The following is a 22,765-nucleotide window of genomic DNA, read 5'->3' as shown; positions in this document are numbered from 1 at the left end:
CCTTCTCTTCTCCAGGCTGAACAACCCCAAGTCTCTCAGCCTGTCTTCATAGGAGAGGTGCTCCAGCCCTTGTATCGTTTTCATGGCCTCCTCTGGACTCGCTCTGACAGGTCCATGTCCTTCTTGTGCTGAGGACCCCAGAGCTGAAGGCAGTACTGCAGGGGGGATCTCACCAGGGCAGAGCAGAGGGGCAGAATCCCCTCCCTCGACCTGCTGGCCACGCTGCTTGTGATGCAGCCCAGGATACAGTTGGCTTTCTGGGCTGTCAGCGCATGTTGCTGGCTCACGTCCAACTTTTCATCAACCAGTACCCCAGAGTCCTTCTTGGCAGGGCTGCTCTCAATCCCTTCATCCCCCAGCCTGTATTTATACCAGGGGTTGCAACAACCCACAACTAGGACCTTGTGCTTGTCCTTGTTGAACCTCATGAGGTTCACATGGGCCTACTTCTTAGGCTTGTCTAGGTCCTTCTGGACAGCATCTCTTCCCTCAGGTGTGTTAACCACACCACTCAGTTTGGTGCCGTCTGCCAACTTGTTGAGGGTGCGCTCCATGCCAAGTTCAATTCCAGCTGCACCTTGGCCTTCCTGACCCCATTCCTACACAACCAGGCAATGTCCCTGTACTCTCCCAGGCTAACAGTCCCTGCTTCCGCTGCCTATGCATTTCCTTCTTGCCCTTTAGTTTGACTAGCAGGTCTCAACTCATCCATGCCAGTCTCTTGCCTTCCTGATTTCTTACACCTGGGGATTGAGAACTCTTGTGTTTTATGGAAAGCATCCTTAAAGATCTGCCAGCTCTGTTCTGCTCTCTTGTCCCTGAGGGCAGTTTCCCAGGGGGTCCTATTGACTGTCTCCTTGAACAGCTGGAAGTTGGCTTTCCTAAAATTCAGGGTCCTGACTTTACTCTGCCTGACCCAGTTCCCTCAGGACTGTGACCTCCACCAGTGCATGATCACTGCAGCCCAGGCTGCCTCCAGTCGTGGTGTCTCTGATTAGCTCACCTGCGTTGGTGACCAACAGATCCAGTATTTCTTCCCCTCTGGTAGGTACTGTCTGTTACCTGGCTTAAGAAGTTATCCTCCATGCACTCTAGGAGTCTCCTGGATTGCCTGCATCTTGCCATGCTACTTTTCCAGCAGATGTCAGGGTGATTGAAGTCCCCGAGCAGGACGAGAGCCTGCGAGCGTGATGCCTCCAGTAGCTGGAGAGGGAAAGCTTTGTCAATAGGCTCCCCTTCATCAGGCAGCCTGTAGTAAACACCCACCACAAGGCTCCTTTTGTTGCCTTGGTCTTTAATTCTTACCCACAAGCTTTCAGCCTGCTTGTGGCTATTCTTCAGAGACTGCTCTTCACAATGCAAGCATTTCTTGATGTAGAGGGCAACCCCTCCACTCCTCCTTCCTTCCTGTCCCTTCTAAACAGCCCGTAGCCATTGATAGCCATGCTCTGGTCATGAGATTCATTCCAGCAAGTTTGAATAATGGCAGCTAAGTCATAGCTCTCTAGCAGCATGGTGGCCTCCAACTGCTCCTGTTTGTTGCCTGTGCTGCGTGCATTGGTGTAGAGAAATTATTTAACAAGCCATTCTGTTAGACTTGCAAAGACAACTGGTGTCTGAAGAACTGTAGAAAATTTGATCTCTTCACGTTTTCTGAATACAGGTGCCTATACTGAGTAGTATTTTTATTCTTCTGTCACCAAACAAAGGGAAAAAAAAGGCTGCATCTTAAGTCCTATGACATTGTAGAGTTAACATTGCTGGGAGAAGAGATTTGATGAAGCAATAATGCAGAAAGATAACATTTTATATGAAAACTGTGAAAGCAAAATGTTGGCATTTGAGTCTTTAATTGTCTTTACTTATAAAAACACTGTTCCGTTTTTGATTTTTGCAAGATGTGAACATTCATAGCAAGCTAATAGAGTTTGTAATTCTTGAGTGCGTTCTGAAATTCCATGCATCATTCCTGTACATTCATGTATCACTTGCTATACACATGTGTTATGTTTTATTATTTATACACATGTATTTTATGTGTGTTTATGTTTGCATGTTTATTTTACATGCATGCACACACACCATTAATGTGTTATTAAGAAATTATTTTTGCTGTAGCAAGGCTGTTTCAATGTTGATAACTCTTTAAATGGCCTGAAAATAAAACTATAGAGGAGTTGTAATATTGTCAAAAATAAGGAACATTCTGAAGGATGATCAAGTATTTGAAAATGTTGTCGATTCTGGGTTTTTTAATTATTTTCTTGGAATTTACATAGAACATTGTCTTTAAAATTACTCTTTGTTTTGGTCTAAAGTAGTCTGTAAGTGTTCATCTTTTTACACTTTGAACACGGCACTACAACTGAAGTGTAATTTTAAACATGCTACCTTTAAATTCTTGTTCTTATTTTTGCATTTTTTGAAAAATATGAAGCTGTTCTCCTGTAACATCTTTTCAAAGAAAAGAAATACAGTTTAAAAATGGAACAAAATTCATTTATAGATAAAATACAGATTTGAGTTCTGGGAAGCTGGAGTTGAAATTAAGTCTATAATGAAGGGATAAGAGTGATTTTTTTTTTTTCTTACAAAGTCATCAGCTGAAAGTAATGTTGAACTCATTAACTTAAATATATTTATATTGTGTTTCATATCTGAAGTATTTTACTATGCTGCAAAACAACTTTAGAACAGTATCTTGATGAAAAAAGCTCAATTGAATAATTATTGCTTCCTTAGGTCAAGATTGAGCAGGTTGCTATGGAACTTCAGCTTACTCCATTCACTGTACTTCTGCGATCAGTTCTGGATCAGCTGCAGGAAAAGGATTCTGCTCGTATATTTGCTCAGCCAGTGAACCTTAAAGAGGTATGTTTTAAGCTGCGTTTCCCTATGTTTAGATACAACTTGGTGGCATCTAAGTACAGGAAACAAATCATTGCATACAGAGTTGAGAGCAGTGTTACCTTTTAATCTTTATTCTGATAATTTGCGTTAGAAGTTATGACTTACTACTATGAAAGTCTATTTATGCTCATACCAGAATTATTTCTAGGAAATACTTCTATGGCATAGCATCGGTACATATTGAACTTTTGCGATAAGATTATTTGATCAAGTAAACTCGAAGAGTGTCTTAAAAATTGGAATGTGGATACTGTGTTCTTACTTGCAGGTGAAATTCCTTTCTATTCACTGAGAAACTAGATGAACTTAGAGTGTGCATATATGTCTGTCTGCATACATACCTATACAACACATTTATACATATGTATAAGTAACATGTAGACATGTATACGTGTCTATATAAATTGTATGTATATATGTGTGCATATTCTACATACACATATATATTATATGTGTACATATGTATAAATACATTAATTTATAAGTATGCATATGCATAAATACATGTATAATATGTACATAAACCGACAGAATTCTAAAACCATGTAGTTTCAGCATCTGTTAGTAGAGCTCCAACTTGTTACCTAAGATGCAGAATCTTAGAGTATGTAAACTTCTGTTGGCGTGCAAACATTTGCAATATCAAGATGTACAATTCTAAGCTATATTTTGAAGTTCTTGATTTGAGGTGTTACAAAATATGTTTAAAAATGCGGATCAGTTTATAGCTAATGTTGCTTTGTCTGTACTGAGATAATTTTACCCATTCGTGTTTTAAATATTTATTCGAAGGTTCCAGACTATTTGGATCATATTAAGCATCCTATGGATTTCTCTACCATGCGAAAACGGTTAGATGCTCAAGGCTATAAAAACCTCAGTGAGTTTGAAGAAGACTTCAATCTTATCATAGATAACTGTATGAAATACAATGCAAAAGATACAATATTCTATAGAGCTGCAGTGCGGTTAAGAGATCAAGGAGGTGTAGTTCTCAGGCAAGCTAGGCGAGATGCTGAAGGAATCGGTTTTAATAATGAAACTGGAATGCACTTACCTGAACGACCTAAACTTGAGTCACCCCAGCCTTTCTCTTGGGAAGATGGTAAGATGTTTTTGGATTATTTTTAAAAGTTGCATTTTTCATTACACACAGTGTGTACATTCCATACAGATGTTTAAGATTGCTGTTCAGTTTGCTGACTACATTCCTCCCTACCCCTGTCCCCACTTAAAAACATTGCTTGAAAGATTCAAGTGTTTCAATTCTACTAGATCTGTCGTCATAAAACAGGGTTATCCAGATTCTGATTTTTGACAATGTCCGAGCCTAATTTAACAAGATACATGAAAAAGGTTTTTAAATTGAGCTCTTACTTTCACATGAATTCTATATGCTTGGAAATCAAGGAAAATGACTACCAGTGCTCATAAACTTAAGCACATTCTTAACCTACTGAATTAAAAACCAAGCACGTTTGTAATACTAGGAATTAAAATGACTTCTTTTGACATACACATCAGTTTTCTGAGGTTTTGGCAGTAAAGGAGAATAATTAACATGTTTCTTTTATAACCATAATCTTGCCCTTCTCTTGGACAAAAGAAAATCATCTGTTAGGGTAGGAAGGATTAATTATGTCTTCCTTCTGACCTTTTCATTCTTTGCTGTACTACTTAGCTTTCTTGAGCAAAATGATGATCAAGAAGAACAGTAATTATATAGTAGGAATTCATTTCAACATTTCTTCACTGGTAATGGTGAAGCTACTACGACTGTAATCTAAGTAGCTTTTTGTTGATGTTTTTTAATTCTGGCAAGTGAAAGCTTTTTTTTTTTTCCTTCTGTTGGTGTTACTAATCTGGCAAACACTAACACGTGTTCAATTATACATATTTTGACTTCAGTGGATAGGTTACTGAATCCTGCAAACAGAGCGCATATGTCCCTGGAGGAACAGCTGAGAGAGTTGCTAGAAAAACTTGATCTCACCTGTGCAATGAAATCCAGTGGGTCAAGGAGCAAAAGAGCAAAGCTGTTAAAGAAAGAAATCAGCATTATTCGCAACAAACTAAGTCAGCAGCACAACCAAGCTCCTCAAATAGAGTCAGGTATTGGAAGTTTTGAAGAAGAAAGTGCAGCATTAGAACAAGACGGAGAAGAAGAAGGTAAGATTTTAAACCATGATTAAATCAGTACTGTTCTGAACCTGTTTAGTCAGGTGCTTTAGTTATATGAATTAAAGAGTGTAATAAATGAATACTATATTTAATTTTAAAATGGACAAATAGACACTTAATCACAACAAATACTTTAAGAATGAGAGAATGATCTTTTTAAACAAACCCTCCCTCCATTATTTTTCACAGTAGCAAGACTTTTTAAAACTTTAGGTGTTAAGAAAGGAAAGTACAATCAATCTCATGCAAAAATAATGGGGAAAGCCTGAATGGAAAGCATCTTTGTACCTTCAGAAATCCACTTAAATGCCAAAATATGCATTGGGGATCATGTGAGCCTGGGTCAATGATGCTGAAAACTGGTCATTCTACTGTCTTTTGTAGTTTTGTTTGGTTTTTTTTTAAATTATTATTTTTGTTCTGTACTGCAGACTCTGGAGAGGGTGGAGGGTAGGTTCGGATCAGGGTTCTATTTATTTATTTATTTATTTAAAATCTAACTTGATAGAACTTGACAAACTTCCCCTTGTGCTTCTCTTCCTCCTCAAAACATTAGTCTCGGAACTCCATCTACTCTTGGCAAATTCCCATTTATTTCAGTGAGAGCAGTATACTAGGAAGACCTAACTTTGTATTTCAGTTGAATATCGTATTTGCCTTTTTAGCTTTTAAATCAATTATTGAGGTCTTTATTGCTTATTCTTAAATGATGCAAAGAAAATCTAGTCTCTCAAAAAAAATTCTGTTGAGTTTGTTTCACAATCAGCTCTTCTCTGAAAAGCTAACCTGTTTTTTTCATCAGGAGAGTGAGAGACCTGTTTAATTTTGAGTAAGTGCACTTAATGGGAGGAGGAAAGAGCTCAAGGGAAAATGGAAGCATGGTCATAAATAAAACAGTCTGTGTCTAGTGCAGCTTGATGCTGTCAAAATTTTTGAAAGGTGAAGTCAGGAAAATGACTGTCCTTAACTGCCATTCAAACAGCAACTTGGTGTTTAATTCTTAGTGTGACTAAGACAATGCTTTTCAAACGTACAAGTTGCTTGAGATTTGAACAACAATAGTAGAAAAAGCGTATGTGAATCAGCATGCTTATCTTGTTCTGAGGCCATTAAATATTCTTAAAACATTTAATGGTTTGGTTTTTTTTTTTAACTTGGGGTTTTTTTGATATTCAAGGGATGATACTACTGAATATAGTTCTTTAGGAATGTAGTTTCTGGCAGATAATGGATACACTAACTTTTTTTACTTGTAGCTTAACATTTTTATGATGCAGCCTTTCACTGCAGCTGTTGTGCAAAAAATAGTCCAAAAGTGAGCAGTAGCTGTTTTCTTATATTTACAGTAGGCTTTTTAAAAAAAGCACGAGGAGCATGATCTAGAGTTGATTGGCACTGTTGTTACAATTCTGATGTAGTGAAGAGTAATAGTCATTAGTTCAAATTTCGTTTCTGAAATGGAAGGTACTTAGAGGAGTAAAGAAAAGAAATTGCCAAAAAGAAAGATGAGGAAAGTAGTAGAACCCTGTCCCCAGGATCTCTACAGGCGTGAATTACCCTGTTGCAATTCTGTTTTCAGTTTCTGATCAAGTGAAAAATATGCTACCAGAACAACCCCATGAAATTTAGGTTTCGTTTCTGTATAGTTCTCAGGTGTTTTTCTGTGCTTAAATCTTTCTATAAATAATTTCTAATCAATTGTAAGGAAATCAGAATTTGTTCACAAAGATCAGTCACCTTGGACATTCTAAACCACAAGCTTTTCTAATTGATGGTACTTTAAATGTGCTTATCTGACTGTATTTCATTGTAAGCGTCTTCCTGTAATACTATTTACCAGTTCTAATACTTGTATGCCTTCAAAGGATGTGAGCATAGTCACGGTTCATTTTAACAGTATATTTTTAATATGAACTGTGCTATTGTTTGATTAAACCATAAACAATGGGGCAGAGATTTTTCTGCACTTAGTCATTGCTTTCCAAGTAAGCACTGCTGAGCTAAACCCAAAACAATGTAGAGATAATATTTAATCCACTACAAATACAGGGCTTAACCCTCAGGGTTTTTTACACCTTTTTTTCAGGTGGCATAGAAAAATTAAACTAAATTTTAAGATTTCATGTGATAGTATAAATATTACATTGGTTTCATAGAGTTACTCTAGAATAAGCATCTTCTTTCTTCTTATTAATTTATGTTTTAAAAGATTATTTTGGAAACTAGAAAGAAGATTTTAACATCTTTTTGAGTTGATAGTTGGGTTAGGAAGTCCTCCTACTTGTACTTGGGAATGCTGGAACAGTAGAATGTTTATTTTCTTTCCCATCACTTGGGATGAAAAATTGAAAGTAATTTTATATGCTCACGGTTATATCTCTGTCTTTTCCCAGCATGGAATTACTGAAATTGACTGGGACATGATCATGTTTTTTTAAAAAAAAAAGGGGGGGAGGGGCGGGGAGGAAGAAAAATTGGTAGAGGGTGGTTTTTCTGATTTCTCCTATCAAGTCTGCATTGTCAAATGTGTATTTGTCAACTAGTGGCTAATCAAGCTGCAAGACTTTGGGGGTGTTTCCACCCCACAATCTTAAAATTTCTTTTTCTCTTTGGTAGATAAAACTTCTAGCCACAACTGCAAAACAGCTTTGCAAATCTTGCCTTTCTGTAAATTTATTAACACATTTTAGCTCACTTTAGTAGATCAGGTTACAAATACGTTTTTTAATACTTATAAAATTTGTCTTAGGCAGCTAAGGTGAACATTCATAAGGTGAAATAGATAAAATGTATATTATCAAAAATTTGACTTGAATGGCAGTGTAATTGCATTTAACAGCTAATCATCCACCACCCCAACTTTCTATTTAAAAAAAATAGATTTCTTAGTTAATGAAACTAACATAACTGCATGAGAAGTAAAAAGTATTTATCCAGGTGTAAATTGTTAACACCAATGATAAACACCTACTTTTCTATCCCTGTTACTTTCCCGTATAAAAGTAGGAACTACTAACTAGGACAGATTGTTGCTAGACAAGGTTTGTTTTTAAAATGTTATGCTTTGTTTCCAAACAACAATTTATTTGGTGGGCTGCACATTTATAGTGAGTTTTATAATAGACTTTATAACTACAGGTTTTCAAAAATCACACTCTATTTATAATTTTTTCAGGAGATAAATCTCCCCCTAAACTTGAACCATCAGATGCATTACCTCTTCCTTCAAACTTGGAGACTAATTCAGAACCACCAACCCTCAAACCAGTAGAACTCAATCCAGAGCAGAGTAAGCTTTACAAAAGAGTAAAATTTGATAATGAATTATATAGCACTTCCATTCAGAAAGAAATAAATGGACACACTCCAGAACACTTACTTGACAGTAATCTCAATGAGTCGACTGTTTCTGCTGTAGCTGAGTCATCAACTGATGTAAACAGACGTACATCCATTCTCTTCTGCAAATCGAAAAGTATAAGCCCCCAAAAGTCTGCAAAGAACACTGAAACCCAGCCAACTTCTCCACAGCTAGGGACCAAAACCTTTTTGTCTGTAGTCCTTCCAAGGTTGGAGACACTTCTGCACCCAAGGAAAAGATCAAGGAGTGCATGTGGAGATTCTGAGGTTGATGATGAGTCCCCTGTAAAACGCTTGGATACAGGTAAATGTTACAAAACTTATTTGAATGGATGCCTCTCGAAAGTTAACATAGCTGTTAATTTTTTGACATACATGTAATTGTTCAGATTTTAGCACTTGAACAGTTTTTCCTCATAGTTGAGTAGTTACAGTTCAGAAAATTACTGATTCATTTTTGTGTTGGCCCTATACAATTGGACTTAGTGAACCAAGTTTTACTTTGTCACAGTTTTCGCTTTAGCAATGGGATCTTCCAAGTTTAGATGTATGGATGGGTGATTTTTTTTTTTTTAAACTGTTTTCTATTTCCTTTTGTTGCAACCAATAGGAAAGGTGAATCAGCTGCTTTTTTGGAAATTCCCCATTAAATTACATGGAAACTTGATATATGGTGCCGAAACTAGAACTCTTGTAAGAAAGTGCATGGAAAATACATGTTCCATGTATGACTTCATTTTGCTGTAGTGTTACTGCAAGCATATTTTCACGTTATGAAACTGATGACTGTGTATGAGGTGCTTTGTATACCCATGTATTTTATGGAAGTGTTAAAATCCCAAAGTACAATGGCATTTCCTGTGTTTCTTTTCTTCAGTCTGTGCACTTTAAATAAATAAAATTGAAGAATCTAAGTGTAAGGTTATGCTCTTAGTGAGACTTGTCTAAAGAACATTTAAAAAATGTTCTCTTGGTACGTTGGTGCAGTACAGTTGAAGATAGCAAACCATAGTTCTATTTATTGGAGAAGTTAGAATGAAATGCTCTTTGAGGAAGAACAGCAGCATAAGGAAATTACTTATTTCTTTAATGTTATCTGTGGCCATTGCTATGACTTTTATATTACCTTTGAAATAAATACTGTGTTTCATTGTCATGTTGATATGACAATGCAGGTATGAAAAGAGCATGTGGGGTTTTATGTCTTTGAATTAAAGATATAGGAATTTAATTTGAACATTTATTGTGAAGATGTGCTCCAAAAGCTGTTTGTGTTTTTTGTGGGTTGGGGGGGAAGGAGGGTTGGTTAGTTGGAGTTGGCGGGTTTTTTTGTTTGTAGGTTTTTGTTGGTTGGTTGGTTTTGGGGGTATTTTCTTGGTTTGGGTTTAGGGTTGGTTTTTTTTAATGATCAACTGAGGAGAAAAATTATGCTAATGCTGGAATCATAGCATGAGAAAATGATAAGTAAGATTTGGTATGGAGGGGTCTTTTTGTTTATATTTTTGTTTGTTTTGCCTCTTTGGAAAGCCGCAGTTTCCATTCCTTTTCATAACAGCTTGGAAAAAGCATGTAGATTTGATCTGGTACTTCAATTCTGAAGTAGGAATCCTGTGAAGGTAGTGTGATGATAGAAATTATTTAATCTTCATTAATGATATTAAAAGCTTTGGTTTCCAAGTATCCAATTTACCAGTCTGTAGTCTAGATAATTTCATTATGTACCTTTACACCGATTGCATTATATCACATGCACAGTGAACCGTTTTGTGCTAGATCAGACCAGGAATTAGTACTAATTCCTTGAAATTTTTGTCTTAAACATTGTGAGTTGTTTCTTTGGGGGGCAAAAAAAGTTTTATTATACAGGAAAACTGACTTAATTCTTGACCAGAAAAAAACCCACCCACCGAATTTCTGAACACATTTTAAATCTGTCATTTTGTTCCTTTTCCCTCTGTGGAGTTTGGGCAAATACACTTTTGATTACCTTAAAAACAACAACAAAAAAAAGGCAAAAACAAAAAAGCCAACCCAAAAAAACCCCACCAAAAACCAAACAATTACGGATAGTTTCTTTTAATTTTAGTACTCTTCCCATTTCAGAATTTCCAGTTTGGTGTTTGTTTTTTTTTTTTTTTTTAAATGTAATGTGTAGGCTAGTAACAAGAATAAAATCCAAAAGGTTGAAAGATTATTTTTTTTATTATTATTTTTAAAGTTCTGTAGCCTCTTCCTGGAGCTAATGAAGATACACACAAAAATATGTTTATGTAGAACTAATACTTAGGGGGCTATTATATTTAAACTTTTTGTTTGTTCAAGAAGAGACTATGTACGTGAATTGAAATGTTTTAGCCAAATTAAAATCAGCTGAAGGTGTTCCAGCTATTCTTTAATATTACATGGTTTTTTAAGAATATATGGTTCATACAGATTTGTCAGCTTATCAAAACTTAATCCTGTGATTCTTTTTCCATTTGCAACCAAACATTTTGACTTCACGTTGGAAATTTTATTCCTCATGTTATTTTCAAACTTATGTCTCCACGCTAATTTAAGCAATTTGCAGTTGGCAGCTATTTTGAGCTACAATTCGGCAGGAAACCAGCACAAAACTCAGATGTTTTCCAAGATTTAAAACTAGTTAAATTGTTTTACTGTTGCATGTGAAAGCTGGTGCAATTCATGCAGATGTCTGATAAAAATAAATGAGATTATGTATACAATAGTAATTTTTTTTCTTTTTCCTATTTGGTTATTTTTCACAAAATTTTAATTTCGTGCTGCTGGTAAGAAATGGTTTTATTCAAAAGAATTCAGCAGACATGAGTTTTTCCTTCCAAAGCCATACCATGATAGAAAAGGCGTGATTCAGGCTTCTTACATGCGTTCTTGTGAGTTACCAACTTCATGAGCAATTACTGTAGTTGAAAATGGATTACTGTTGCACAGTATTCTTTGACTGGTATGAGTGTTAAATATTCTCAATTCTAGTGGATATAGGAAAAAAGTAAATAAAAAGGATTTTGCTTAATAAACAAAGCATTGAAATTTCAGAGTGGTTGAGAGCTGCACTGTCACATCTTTTTTTCTTCCTTACCTATTCATATTAAGGATGCCTTGTTATTTTGTCCTTCACCTTGCTCAATCTTCTCAATGTTTCCCTCTTTCATGTCACTCATATGTATTCTTACATGAAGAAGTCCAAAGGAAGACTTAACTAGATAAGTAAAACCACATCTATTTTGTCTGATGTTTCATTATTCTCAGAATCTGCCTTTTATTATGCTCTCTTGAACTACATTTGAGGTTGGTGTGCTTGCCAGTTAGTTTCAAGAAAGACACATGCAAGATCCATTGGCACACTGCTTTGTAAGTATGGTGACCCATATGTTGTTGGTTTTCATATACAGAATAGTTATTGAAATACTAGCTTTTTTCAGAAATAGGCTATTGTACAACATGACTTAACCTTAAAAGGGAACTGAAAGGATTCACTTTAATAATTTGACCTCCCTTTATGTGTGAATCTTTGCTTTAAAAATATGAAGCAGTGTTATGTAACCTTAAATTTTAATTTCCTAGTGCTCTACTAGGACATTATCACGTACATAGGTAGCACATCTTTCTCCATAGTTGCTGTGTGCAAACTGACAACTACATAGAGGAGAGATGTGTTTAAAAAATCTTGTATACGTACTTGATGTATCTAGGTTTTGCTTCATATGATACGTAGCAATTTCAAAAAGAAGATAGGTTGGTTTTACTTACAAAATTTTGTTCACATCAGAGGCTGATATATGATTCTTGAAGTTCAGACATGTCAAATCTTAACTACGACAAGTACAATGACCTTTTCAAAATATCCATTGTATACTTACCTTGCTCTTTTGTTACGAAGATTAATCCTTTTTTACAGGAAATTAGTTGGTACAGTTATTACAGCTGAGCAAAATAAAACCGATTAATGGATAGAAGGTAGATTTTACTGACCATTTACAAATTTGCCTCTATCAGTTGTGTATAGGTAAGATAAACTCCTGGAACAAATGACTGTTCTAAGATACCTTTTGAGCATTGTCAAGTGCTGGCTTAGGTTTAGATTAAATTTTCATGTTGTCCTAGGTTTTATCAGTCACCTTTAAGCTTTCTAAATTTAGGATAGTAATTCACAGTTACTGTGGTGCCCTGTATTTCAGTTAGAAACTAATTATTTAGAATATACTGTCCTAAAGCAATCACTGTAACTTATCTTAGAATTGCAAATAATTATTATTATAGTGCACTATGTTTGTTTTCTGTTATTTCTTGGCTAGATAGCAGTAATAGAAAATTTCAGTGAAACATATCATTTACTTAGTATTCTTCTTGCTTCCAGCTACAGAAATTTTCTCAGGTCACTGAAACAGATGTAAACAAATATTTATAACATGGATCACTGAAATAGAGTATTTAATACAGTAAAAAGCACAGAGGTTTTTTGGAGGCGGGGGAATTTATTATTTCTTTATACAACTGCATGCAAAGTATATATTATTACATTTGTTGTATAATGACCTTATTAAATCTATTAGTAAATGTTGGTCTGACTTTGTTTCTGCCTGATGGCTGCAAAATGTTTGGTGGCACTTAACTGTCTGCAAGTAACCTGTATATGAATTCCATTTGCATTTGATAGAATGTTATTTGGAGTGATAAGGATAGAGATTATATCTGGGGTAAAATGGAACACAGAGGTTTTTTTGAATTCTTCAATACTTGATTTCTAATCAGTCTTTGGCGCTCTGGATAACACAGGCCAACTTGATTAAAAGTCAAGCTTCATATGTGCACTATTCAATTACTGTTCTCTAAATAGAAGAAATTAAAGTAAAACATGCATATCTAAGAACATAACTTACCTCCTCTAAGTAGATAACAAACTAAAGTAGAGGTTGCTCAGTGAAAAAACAAATAGGCATAATTACTTGTCTGGTTAACATAGACAAGAATGATAGTGTATACATATATTCATGAGTAAAATGCAGTAATTTGAATATACTGACAGATCCAGAGTCCATATACTTTGAATTAAAACTATTCTTTTTGTTTTCTTTTTTTCTTTAGATAGATAGTGGTTGTTTTGTGTAAAATCTGATGAGAAATTTATTTATTTAAGCACATAGTGATGTCCAAAAACTTCAACTGCCTGCCTTCAGGAAGTTTCAAAACGTAAAGCATTTTAAGGTGTATATGCAAACAAACAAAGCATTGGAGATGGTGAAGACCTAAAAGGAATTATCCCCTGACTTGTTAAATTTGTCAGTATAGAGAGAGAGGGACTACAGGAGCTCAGCTGCTGAGTTGTCGGGGTAAAACCGGGCTGCACAGCAGCTCATAAGTACCAAAGAGGCAAAGAAAGTGAAGTTTGACTAGAATACTACCAAAATTATTGGGGACATTTTTGCTTGGTTCTGACAAGTTTGGGTTTTTTGTTTTGTTTTTTAATGGGATGATAGGCCACTGAGAAACTTTGACCACTTGCTAAGAAGATCAGGCAAACTGAGGAGAGAAATTTGGAAAAAACTGAATGCTACATTACTTTATTTGTATTTGGCCCATTCGAGCTTTAGACAGGAATTCTGGCAGCCCTACTAAAACTTTTGCCAATTTAACTTCTGGAAAATTTTTGAGAGATAGGAGAGGACTTTTGTAATATGTATGGAATAAAGTAAGTGTGTAAGGCAGAAAGAGGGGGAAGGAAACTATTTTATACCAATCAGCAATTGCAATGATATTTAAGAGGATAAATGCTACTTTTAGTTTTATTTCATCTAAAGAACGATGGTATTAACTTCCTCACTATTTAAAAACCCTTGCTTATTTCTTAATTGATATTATTAGAATAGAGGGAATTTGGAGCAACAGAGTCAAGAACGGTGGGGCTTGACAAACAATTAGATGAATAGAGGTTTTGTTCTTTTTCACGGCTTGTGAAATGTGTGCATCTGTAAGTTATAATATGTGTGAATATTTTAGAAATTTTTCTTGAGTCTTATACCTGTTGATTTCTTTGAAAGTACTATCTTTTGAGATCTTTTTAAGTTTCTAATTATTAGCGCCCAACTTAAAATTACTGTGTTATCTAAGATAACTGAATCTTCTGTAATAATAAAAAACCACGTGTAGATGTCCTTCTGTTTTTGTTGATGTTGTAGGAATTATGGAACCTTTTACTGTATTCTGGCATTTCATTTTTTTTTGAATGCTTAGGTCATTTTTTGGCCCAGGTTTGGCTTTCTGAAAAATAGTCATAGTGTCCTATGCGCTTCATCTGTGGCATTTAGCACTATTTTTTCTGTGTGGTGCAGATGGTAAACAGAACTGTGGGATTTATTGAATGTATTAAAAAAAATAGTGAATTTGGAGATCTAAGCTATGCTTATGAATTAACAGCACACTTGCCATAGTGTTGGGGCTGAGTATAGACAACCTACCTTCAACTTCACAGGTCTGGATGTTGTGAAATCCCTTGTATCAGGTAGATAAGGTACTAGGGTTGATCAGATTACCATTGTATTTGACCTCTTTGGAACATCATAGAATCATAGAATAGTTTGAGTTGGAAGAGACCTTGAAAGGTCATCTAGTCCAACCCCCACATACTTGCCTACAGATCTGATTTAAGAGGTGGATGATCATAAAACCAAATCCAATGATTCCAACACTAACTTTGGGCACTGAACCTGACAATTAAAAATAGAGGTGACTTGGGGCTCATTCTACTATGAGTGGGGAGAGAGGGAAACAGTGCCCACAATATGACTAACTGCAAGATGAATGCTTCTCAAAAGGTTTGTGTGTGGGTTTGTTTTATTTTTTTTCCTTTCCCCTTTTTCTGCCCCCAGATGAGAACAGATTATGTAGTTACATGCATAGAGGGAGGTTCTCCATAAAGAGTAATTATGGTAGTATGTACTCTTTTACTGTATCATACATGCAGTTGAATATTTTGGGACTTTTTTAATTGATAGCTCTCCTCTGTTTCCCATTGTAGTACCCAGACATAGTTTCTTCGGTGTGCGTAGAGGAAGTGTACACATTAAGAAGGTATCCCATACAAAGAAACATGTATTACTCAAAAATGGGTAAAATACTTGAAATGAAGTTGCTTTTATTTTTTTCGTACCAAAACAGTGTTCATTGGTCATGCTCTCACTTCGACTTTTTCAGGCCATGCTATCTAAACATGGTAATGCTCCCCCCACCTTCATTTTAGTTACTCTCCTCTTTCCATTTTTTTCCTCTTTTCTTCCTTTACTTTTCCCTTTTTCCCTCCCTCCAAAACTGTAATAATACAGCTGTCACTCAGAAACTACTTTCTAACAACATGTCATTGGAAAAAAATGGAGATGAAAGCAGGTGTTGAGAACTAACTTTCAGCTGATAAGAATGTCACAGTACTCCTGAGTTCTATAAGAATATATATTGTTGAAGATAAAAGTATTTTAGGTCTGAGGGGGGGAAAAAAATACTATAGATTCATCTGACTAGATGCAAAGATGTGAATATGCAAGTCAGCCTTATTTTAACTCTGTGTTCAGTGCTGCCTAAAAATAACAAAGCTGGATTGGTGTTTAATAGCCTTGGATTATCTTCACTTGACAATGCTTCAAGCACTGTCAGGTTGACTGCATGAGCAGTGAATCGTCTTGTTTTATCTTTGCAGCTCCTTTTGTTGAAGCCAGGAAGACGATTTTAGGATTGCAAGCACTGTTAATTTTCACTAGGCTGGAATAAATTTTTAGTGTGATGTTACGGTCTCTAAAAGGATTCCTCAAGTACAGCGCAAGCTATCACATAGAAGAAGGCTATTCCATGCCTATATTAAGCACTGGATCTTTTCTACTGAATCAGTTGAAGTTTTCATCTCCCTGTGTGAAATACCTCTCAAGATACAAAAGGCCTGGGAAATTAGGTCCAAAAATGCAGCTGTGTAACTTAATGAAGTAAATGGCTAATTCAAGGACTTGCAGTTTACTGTGTTGTTCTGTATGTCATCTCAGGAGTGGCAGATCTCTGGTAAACATTTCTGCCTTCATCGTTCTTTCAGATGGCAACTTCAGTTTCAGTTTCTGTTCCCTGTTGTAGAATGAGGCACAAATGAAGAACTGATTTTTGTAAATAAATGAATGGTAATTGATTTGTTTCCTTTTCAGTAGAGTAGGATTGCTGGGCATGCTTACATAAGAGAGCTCTGAAGTTCACCTGTCCATCTGTTTCCTTTTCTTTGGAGGCCACGCCCAGCAATTGTGTTCTCACAATCACAGGGGGACATCTACTTTCAAAGAAGAAAAAAATAAGTGTTCGTAAAAGCTCTGTATAAAATCCTTCAGAAGAAGTAGTTAGTTCCGTTTAGGAAATGGAATAGCCTGCCTTTGTAGGTCCTGCTGGGCTGCTCTGAAACACTGCTAGGCAGTAGGTTTTTGATGCAATATATTGATAATTGTAATGCTTTTTCATCATATAAGTTGAGAACAAAAATAATCTTCCTGATTTAAGTTTTTAATAACTCTTTTAAGTTTTTTGTCTTTTAATTTATATCAGGATTTGGTAGGGGAGAAAATAGAAATCTTCAAATGGAAAACATATAAGAAAGTATTTTTTCTAAGGGATCTTTACTGTTTGCGTTACTGCATAATTCAGAAAAAATGTTTGGAAAAAAGATTCTGATCTTAAATCCTCCTTAAGTGTCTTTACCAAGATTATTAGAAGTAAATGGTCCTAAATATGACTGACTTTCTATAGTCATTATATTTCTTGGATCTTGAATGACATACTATTTATCTATGTGTGATTCAGGCACTTAAATCTTGTATTTTACAATCAGCTGTATGTGTTTTACATGTTGTAAATCATATAACTAGAGCTGACTAGAGAATTCAATTTATAAAGTTAGTTTTAAATTCTTCCAAGTTTTGTGCTTCCACTTTTTAATGACATTTTCTACTATACTACTATTGTCATCAGTCTTTCCTGTACCACTGGAACAGCTGATACTCTCTAGAACAAGTTGTAAAATGTTTGGGTGGGGGATTTTTTGTTTGGGGTTTTTTTCTTTTTTGAGAAACATTTCTGCTTGTATGTTCTTTTTTTTTCCTTTCAGATTTTTCTGGAATGTTTTTGAACTCCTCCACTAGTGTTGCCTCCCACTTGTATATTTTAAAATGTCTTAAACAATGATCCTACAATACAGTGATCCTATTGTTGTAGTGCACAGAGCAACAGACAATCCTTATCTTGTGGAAGCTGTAGTTACTAAATGTTGATTAGTTTTCCTTTCTGTTGTGCAATTCAGATTCAGCTGTTCTAGCAGACTCTCATCCAATTATCCAGAGACACTTCTTATTCCCAGATTTTGAAGGAAATTAATAGTTACAGGATGAATTCTTAAGCATTCTTTTGAAACATGTCAAACTGACTATTTGGTGAGCCACCAAGCTGTATTCGTTATGTGTTACCTAAACTGACAAAGATGAAATTTTTCTGTTTAGGATCTTGAAGGCTCCTGCTGTTTAGTGTGTAGGTGCCACGTCATGGTCTCACGCTGAGCTTTCTTTGCTATCTTTGGCCATGACCAAATTTTAACCAAGTTTTAAAAACTGTATTTCCAAGGAGAGTCTTCATGCAAAACTTTATCATCTTTGTGTGTAACTGGCTTGCATTTTGTCCGCATACTGAAGACTGTTTTAAGAACTGTGAACTTTGACATGCTCAGATATTCATCTGTGTATTCTGAAAAGGACTGTGTCTACTATTCTTACTGCACTGCAGAATTTGCTGTTGGAAGTAGACATTTATAGGGTTACTCTAAGATTCACTTTTTAAGAACTTTGTGGATGCCTTCCTATTGCTGCAATACGCCCATTTTCAAGGTTTGCATATTTAAGAATGCAATAACTTCTGATTATTTATTACCTTAAAGTATTCCTTTATCCTGTCTGTGTATACATGTATATGTAAATTCTCTTAAATTAGGGTCATCCCACTTCTTACTCTTACTGGAGGGATTTTCAGATACATTTCAAAACCGTGTTCTTGATGCATATCATGCATATAGAGGTTGTGTTCTGTGCTTTCAATGACTTGCATAAATTTTCTTTTTCAAGAAAGAGGACTGAATGGAAGTGAAACTTTTAATCTAGTTTTGCCTCTTTTGAAACTTTAGCTGACTATTAGTGTTAGAATACATGGAACATTTGTATCATTCTCACTGTCTCTGGACACTGCTGTAAGGATGGCTTATTTATTTGAAAGCTCTGTTTCCTTTCAGAGAGACTTAATGGCTTTTTCACTGTCTTCCAGGTTCTCATATTAACTAATATCATGCTGGGTATTTATCTCTTTGGATCCTAATTATTTTCTGTTATCCTCAACATGGAATGGAATTCAATTAAATGATCATTTTGGAACGCAGAAAGACAATTACATTTGAAGTAATTATTTTGGATCATGTTGGAGACACCAGCCATCCTTAAAACAAAAAAAAAATTATGAACACTGTTGGAGGAAGTCTTTGACATATATGAAACTATGCTCTTCATTCAATATATTGCCCCATTTCCGTAAGTTATAAAGTTGTACATGTTGTAGTATATGTGACACAAATTAGTCGCAGATTTTTATCAGTCCCTGCGTTCTTATTCCCAGAACGTGCTCCGTGAGAGCAGATTAGTTAAGAATGTTCCATCTCCATCATCTTCCCTTCCCCAAAAAACAGTCTAATCTTCTTGGAGAAGTGAAGTGTACCAAAAAATGTTTAACCTAATTTTGTGCATTTATGTAGTTCTAATAAAATACACTTTTTTTTTTTCTTTAATATATATATTTTAATGAAGACTAATGTCACTGGTGGTGGGTAAGTGCACAAGTCAGGACTTGATTAGTCCTTGCTTGGTAAAACAAACCTAAGTAGTGTTACATAAGTGCTGGTGCACTGCGTGCAGTTGTTTTTTGAATGCCTGCACTTTTTTAGTGGTTGAACTTAACACTTTTCACTGTTTCTCAGCTCTTCAGCTGTGATTTTAATACAGCACTTCATCTTACATTTGGATATGCTTGGTTTTGCATCAAGCTATGCATAATAAAGATTTAATTACTTTAGGATGATTTTATACAAGTTCTGCTTCATTTTTTTTGTTTCAGCAGAACTGCAAGATGCAATTACAGTCTGAAATGTCCGATTCTGTGTTCTGTGGCAGCATTTTGTACATTCATGGAGCTTGCTGCTCCTTGGGCTAACCTTTGACTTTGTTCCTCTGTCGTTTTTCCCGAACTTGTGCTGTCATTTGGGGGTTATATTTCCCTTCTTCCATTAATTTGGTGTGGGCAACAAGATTCTAAGTTGCTTGATGTAGGTAGTCAGTGGAAGTTTTTATTGCAGTTTAAGAACACACTGCTACTGTTGAGAAAATGTTGAAACTTTCCCTGGTGAATAGAGTTTTCAGGGCAGTGAGAAACCTGTGAAAAACTATCAAACTGATCATCTTTGGCTTATTTTTTTCTTCTTAGTTTACAGTTGTTAGTGTTTCTTTATTTTTAAAATGGTTGTGTGTGTTATATGCCTTGATTGACATGGCAGTAAACTTTCTATGTAAATTGAAGTCCAGAGCTGAAGACTGGAAATGGTAGTAACCCTGCATTTAAGGTTGATAGCAGACTTCACTATTTGTGAATTCCTTTTTTTTTTTTTTCCCGAATGAGTAAAGTTGACTTCTGCCTTCAGATTGGACTGCTTTTTTGAAGAAACTTGAGAATAGAGGCGAAAAGAAAGAGGAATCATTGACTAATGAAAGGTTTTAGTTTGATATTTGGGATTTTTTTTGAGGGAGGTTGTTCTCAATCAAAGATGTTGGTGAGGAAGTGTGTGTAAGAAGTCCAGTACCTGACCTCATAAAGTATCTTTTCATGACTGTAGAGAAAGCTTATTTGATCTGACAAAATCATGGAAAATGTAAGTGTCTCATAGAGGTTTGTTGCAAGTTTACCCAGGCTACTAATCTGCAAAAGCAGGATGAGTTACTTCTCTCGTGGATTTTCTTTATTTGACCTTCTTAGTAATATCTTTTGAGCCAATAAAATGCAAATTCCTTAAAGCAAATGGGGATCTTCTTTAACCTCACTTATTCTGGTAGCCACAGGAGATTGGGTGTTTCTTGATTCATGGGAGAAAGAGTTTTGTAATGATCTATAAAAAACCCCCGAATTCCCAGTTATAGCATGTAAATGTAGTGTATCTGTTTATTTTTTGCACATCAGTGATACCATAAAGCACTTAAACTTTATTGTCTGGATTTTTCTGGCAAGTTAACAAGGTCACTTGGGAGCTGCTGCATCTGTGACTAGACATGATTGTGTTTTGTTTAAAATAAGCATTGAGGTCTGTCTGTCTTAAAATAGTGCCTATTCCTTATAATTTCTGAGAAGTGGACTGTGTAAACTTGAGTCTTATGGACTGCATAAGCTCATGTCATTCAGGGCCAGATATTCAAGAAAATTACTCCTGCTGCTAACCTGCATGTTCTTTGTTTTTCATACTTCCACAAGCAAAAGAGAAATGTGTCTGAGAAGCTCTAAATTCTTTTGCACTTTCATGTTCCTTATTTGTCAGAATTTTTTTTTCCCCACTGTTAGTAACTATTCTACAGATTGGAAAAACTTTGCTTACTGTACTCTTAAAAACCTATGTTAGTTCATTAAATAAGTCATTAAATTCATAAGTTATGTTTAAACTAGTGTATAAGACTGGACTACCACTGCAGAGAGCTGTCTCCTTTGCTGTAGTTGAATGTTTCCATTGCATCCTTTGTTTCTTGGCAGCAATTGGGCAGTCCCATGGTTGCTTTGCCCAGTGCATCACTGAAAACTAGTGCATTACCATGACCACTTATTTCTTGGTACTGACATGGTGATGATGAGAAGCAACCGTTGCAAGGGACCGAGAGTGCCAAAATGTCCATTTCGACGGCAGCACAATCATAAACTGTTAAAGCAATCAAAATGTGAAGCTACTCCCTAATATTTTTTTGTCCTGGATGTACATACACATACGGAACCAGTGTACATAGAGATATGTAGTCAAGTCATATTTGACATACATATTGTTAAACATTTTATACATTATTCTTACAAGAATAAACAGATATTGCCTTGCACTTCTGCAGTCCATTGGGAATCTGAGCTGTGCTCTGGTTCTGATGGCAGTAATTACTTGATCTGTCTTTAAATTTGAAATTTAATCTGTGATCTCTGCTGATTTGCTGATTCATATTAGCTAGATGCCTGAGTGGTGACTTGAGTAATGTGTCTCTGGCTTGTGGCAGGGTGAAAACAAAATAGTTTCTACACCTCACTTGAGAAGTAGGTCTGACAGGATATCTAAGAATAAAAACCAGTTATTTGCAGAGACCTAAGAGATCTCCTTTGTATCTTTGCAGAATATTTTTTCAGCTTTTCATTTCAGATGCTATGTGAAATGTACTGCAATAGTTTATAGGGGAGTTTAAGCTTTCTCATAAAGCCTACTCTGTTTTGACAGATCTTTCAGCATAGTCTAGGACTGAACTCCTCCTTAATCTCCAGCTATTTGTACTGACTTGCTGAGAATGAGAACAAGATTAATCAATAGCATGTAGTTTGGTGCTTGAACACTCAAGACAATGCTACCTTATAATTTTTTTCTTGTATAGGAAATCAAAGGCAAATATAGGAGTTAAAAAACAGACACTCTTAAATGAATGCTCTACAGTGTCAACTAAATGACAATGAAGGAGAATGCTTATTGGTAAATCTTTCTGACCATTGAATAAATTCTCCTTTTTCTCTTGAAAAATCTAAAATTGTGTTGATAATCCGCATGGAAGGTCTCCTGGTGGTGGAGGGGGAAATCCCTTAAGTCACTGTATGGAAATGCCTTGAAATATGACTGGATCGTATGAAGTAACTTGCTAAGCTCAAGCTCCTTGGTTGTCAGCCTTCTTTACAGAGATCTTCATAGCAAACAGACTGGAAGAATTAGAACTTAATAAAGGGAGTTCTGCCATAATTTTCTTACAGCGTAATGCTCTGTGGAGAGGCACGTGAAGTTACATAAGTGTGTTTGACTATGTCTGAATGAACATAGAAAGATCATGGTCACCTTTAATACTCTGATAATAGAATGGCTGGATTGGGTAGCTCTTTCTTGCGTTATGAGAAGCACACTGGTCATATGCCTTAAGTAAAAACTTTAATTTATTGTAAGGAAATAAGTGTGCTTAGAATTTAATCCGTTTAA

The 22,765-nt window shown here is 35.6% G+C and overlaps 1 protein-coding gene across 1 annotated transcript in view; it reads left to right on the top strand.

Moving 5' to 3' along the window:
* The window catches only part of BRD1 (bromodomain containing 1), a 59,908-nt gene that overhangs the window by 22,171 nt on the left and 14,972 nt on the right, over positions 1-22,765 (top strand). Inside the window, 4 exon segments of the mRNA XM_009697695.1 lie at positions 2,743-2,871; positions 3,703-4,015; positions 4,819-5,079; positions 8,651-8,755. Of these exon segments, the coding sequence (XP_009695997.1) occupies positions 2,743-2,871; positions 3,703-4,015; positions 4,819-5,079; positions 8,651-8,755 (808 nt within the window).

This window comes from Cariama cristata, unplaced genomic scaffold, assembly GCF_000690535.1.
Source record: "Cariama cristata isolate BGI_N322 unplaced genomic scaffold, ASM69053v1 scaffold3143, whole genome shotgun sequence".
NCBI lineage: Eukaryota > Metazoa > Chordata > Aves > Cariamiformes > Cariamidae > Cariama > Cariama cristata.
This window is presented reverse-complemented; position numbering and strand designations above follow the sequence as displayed.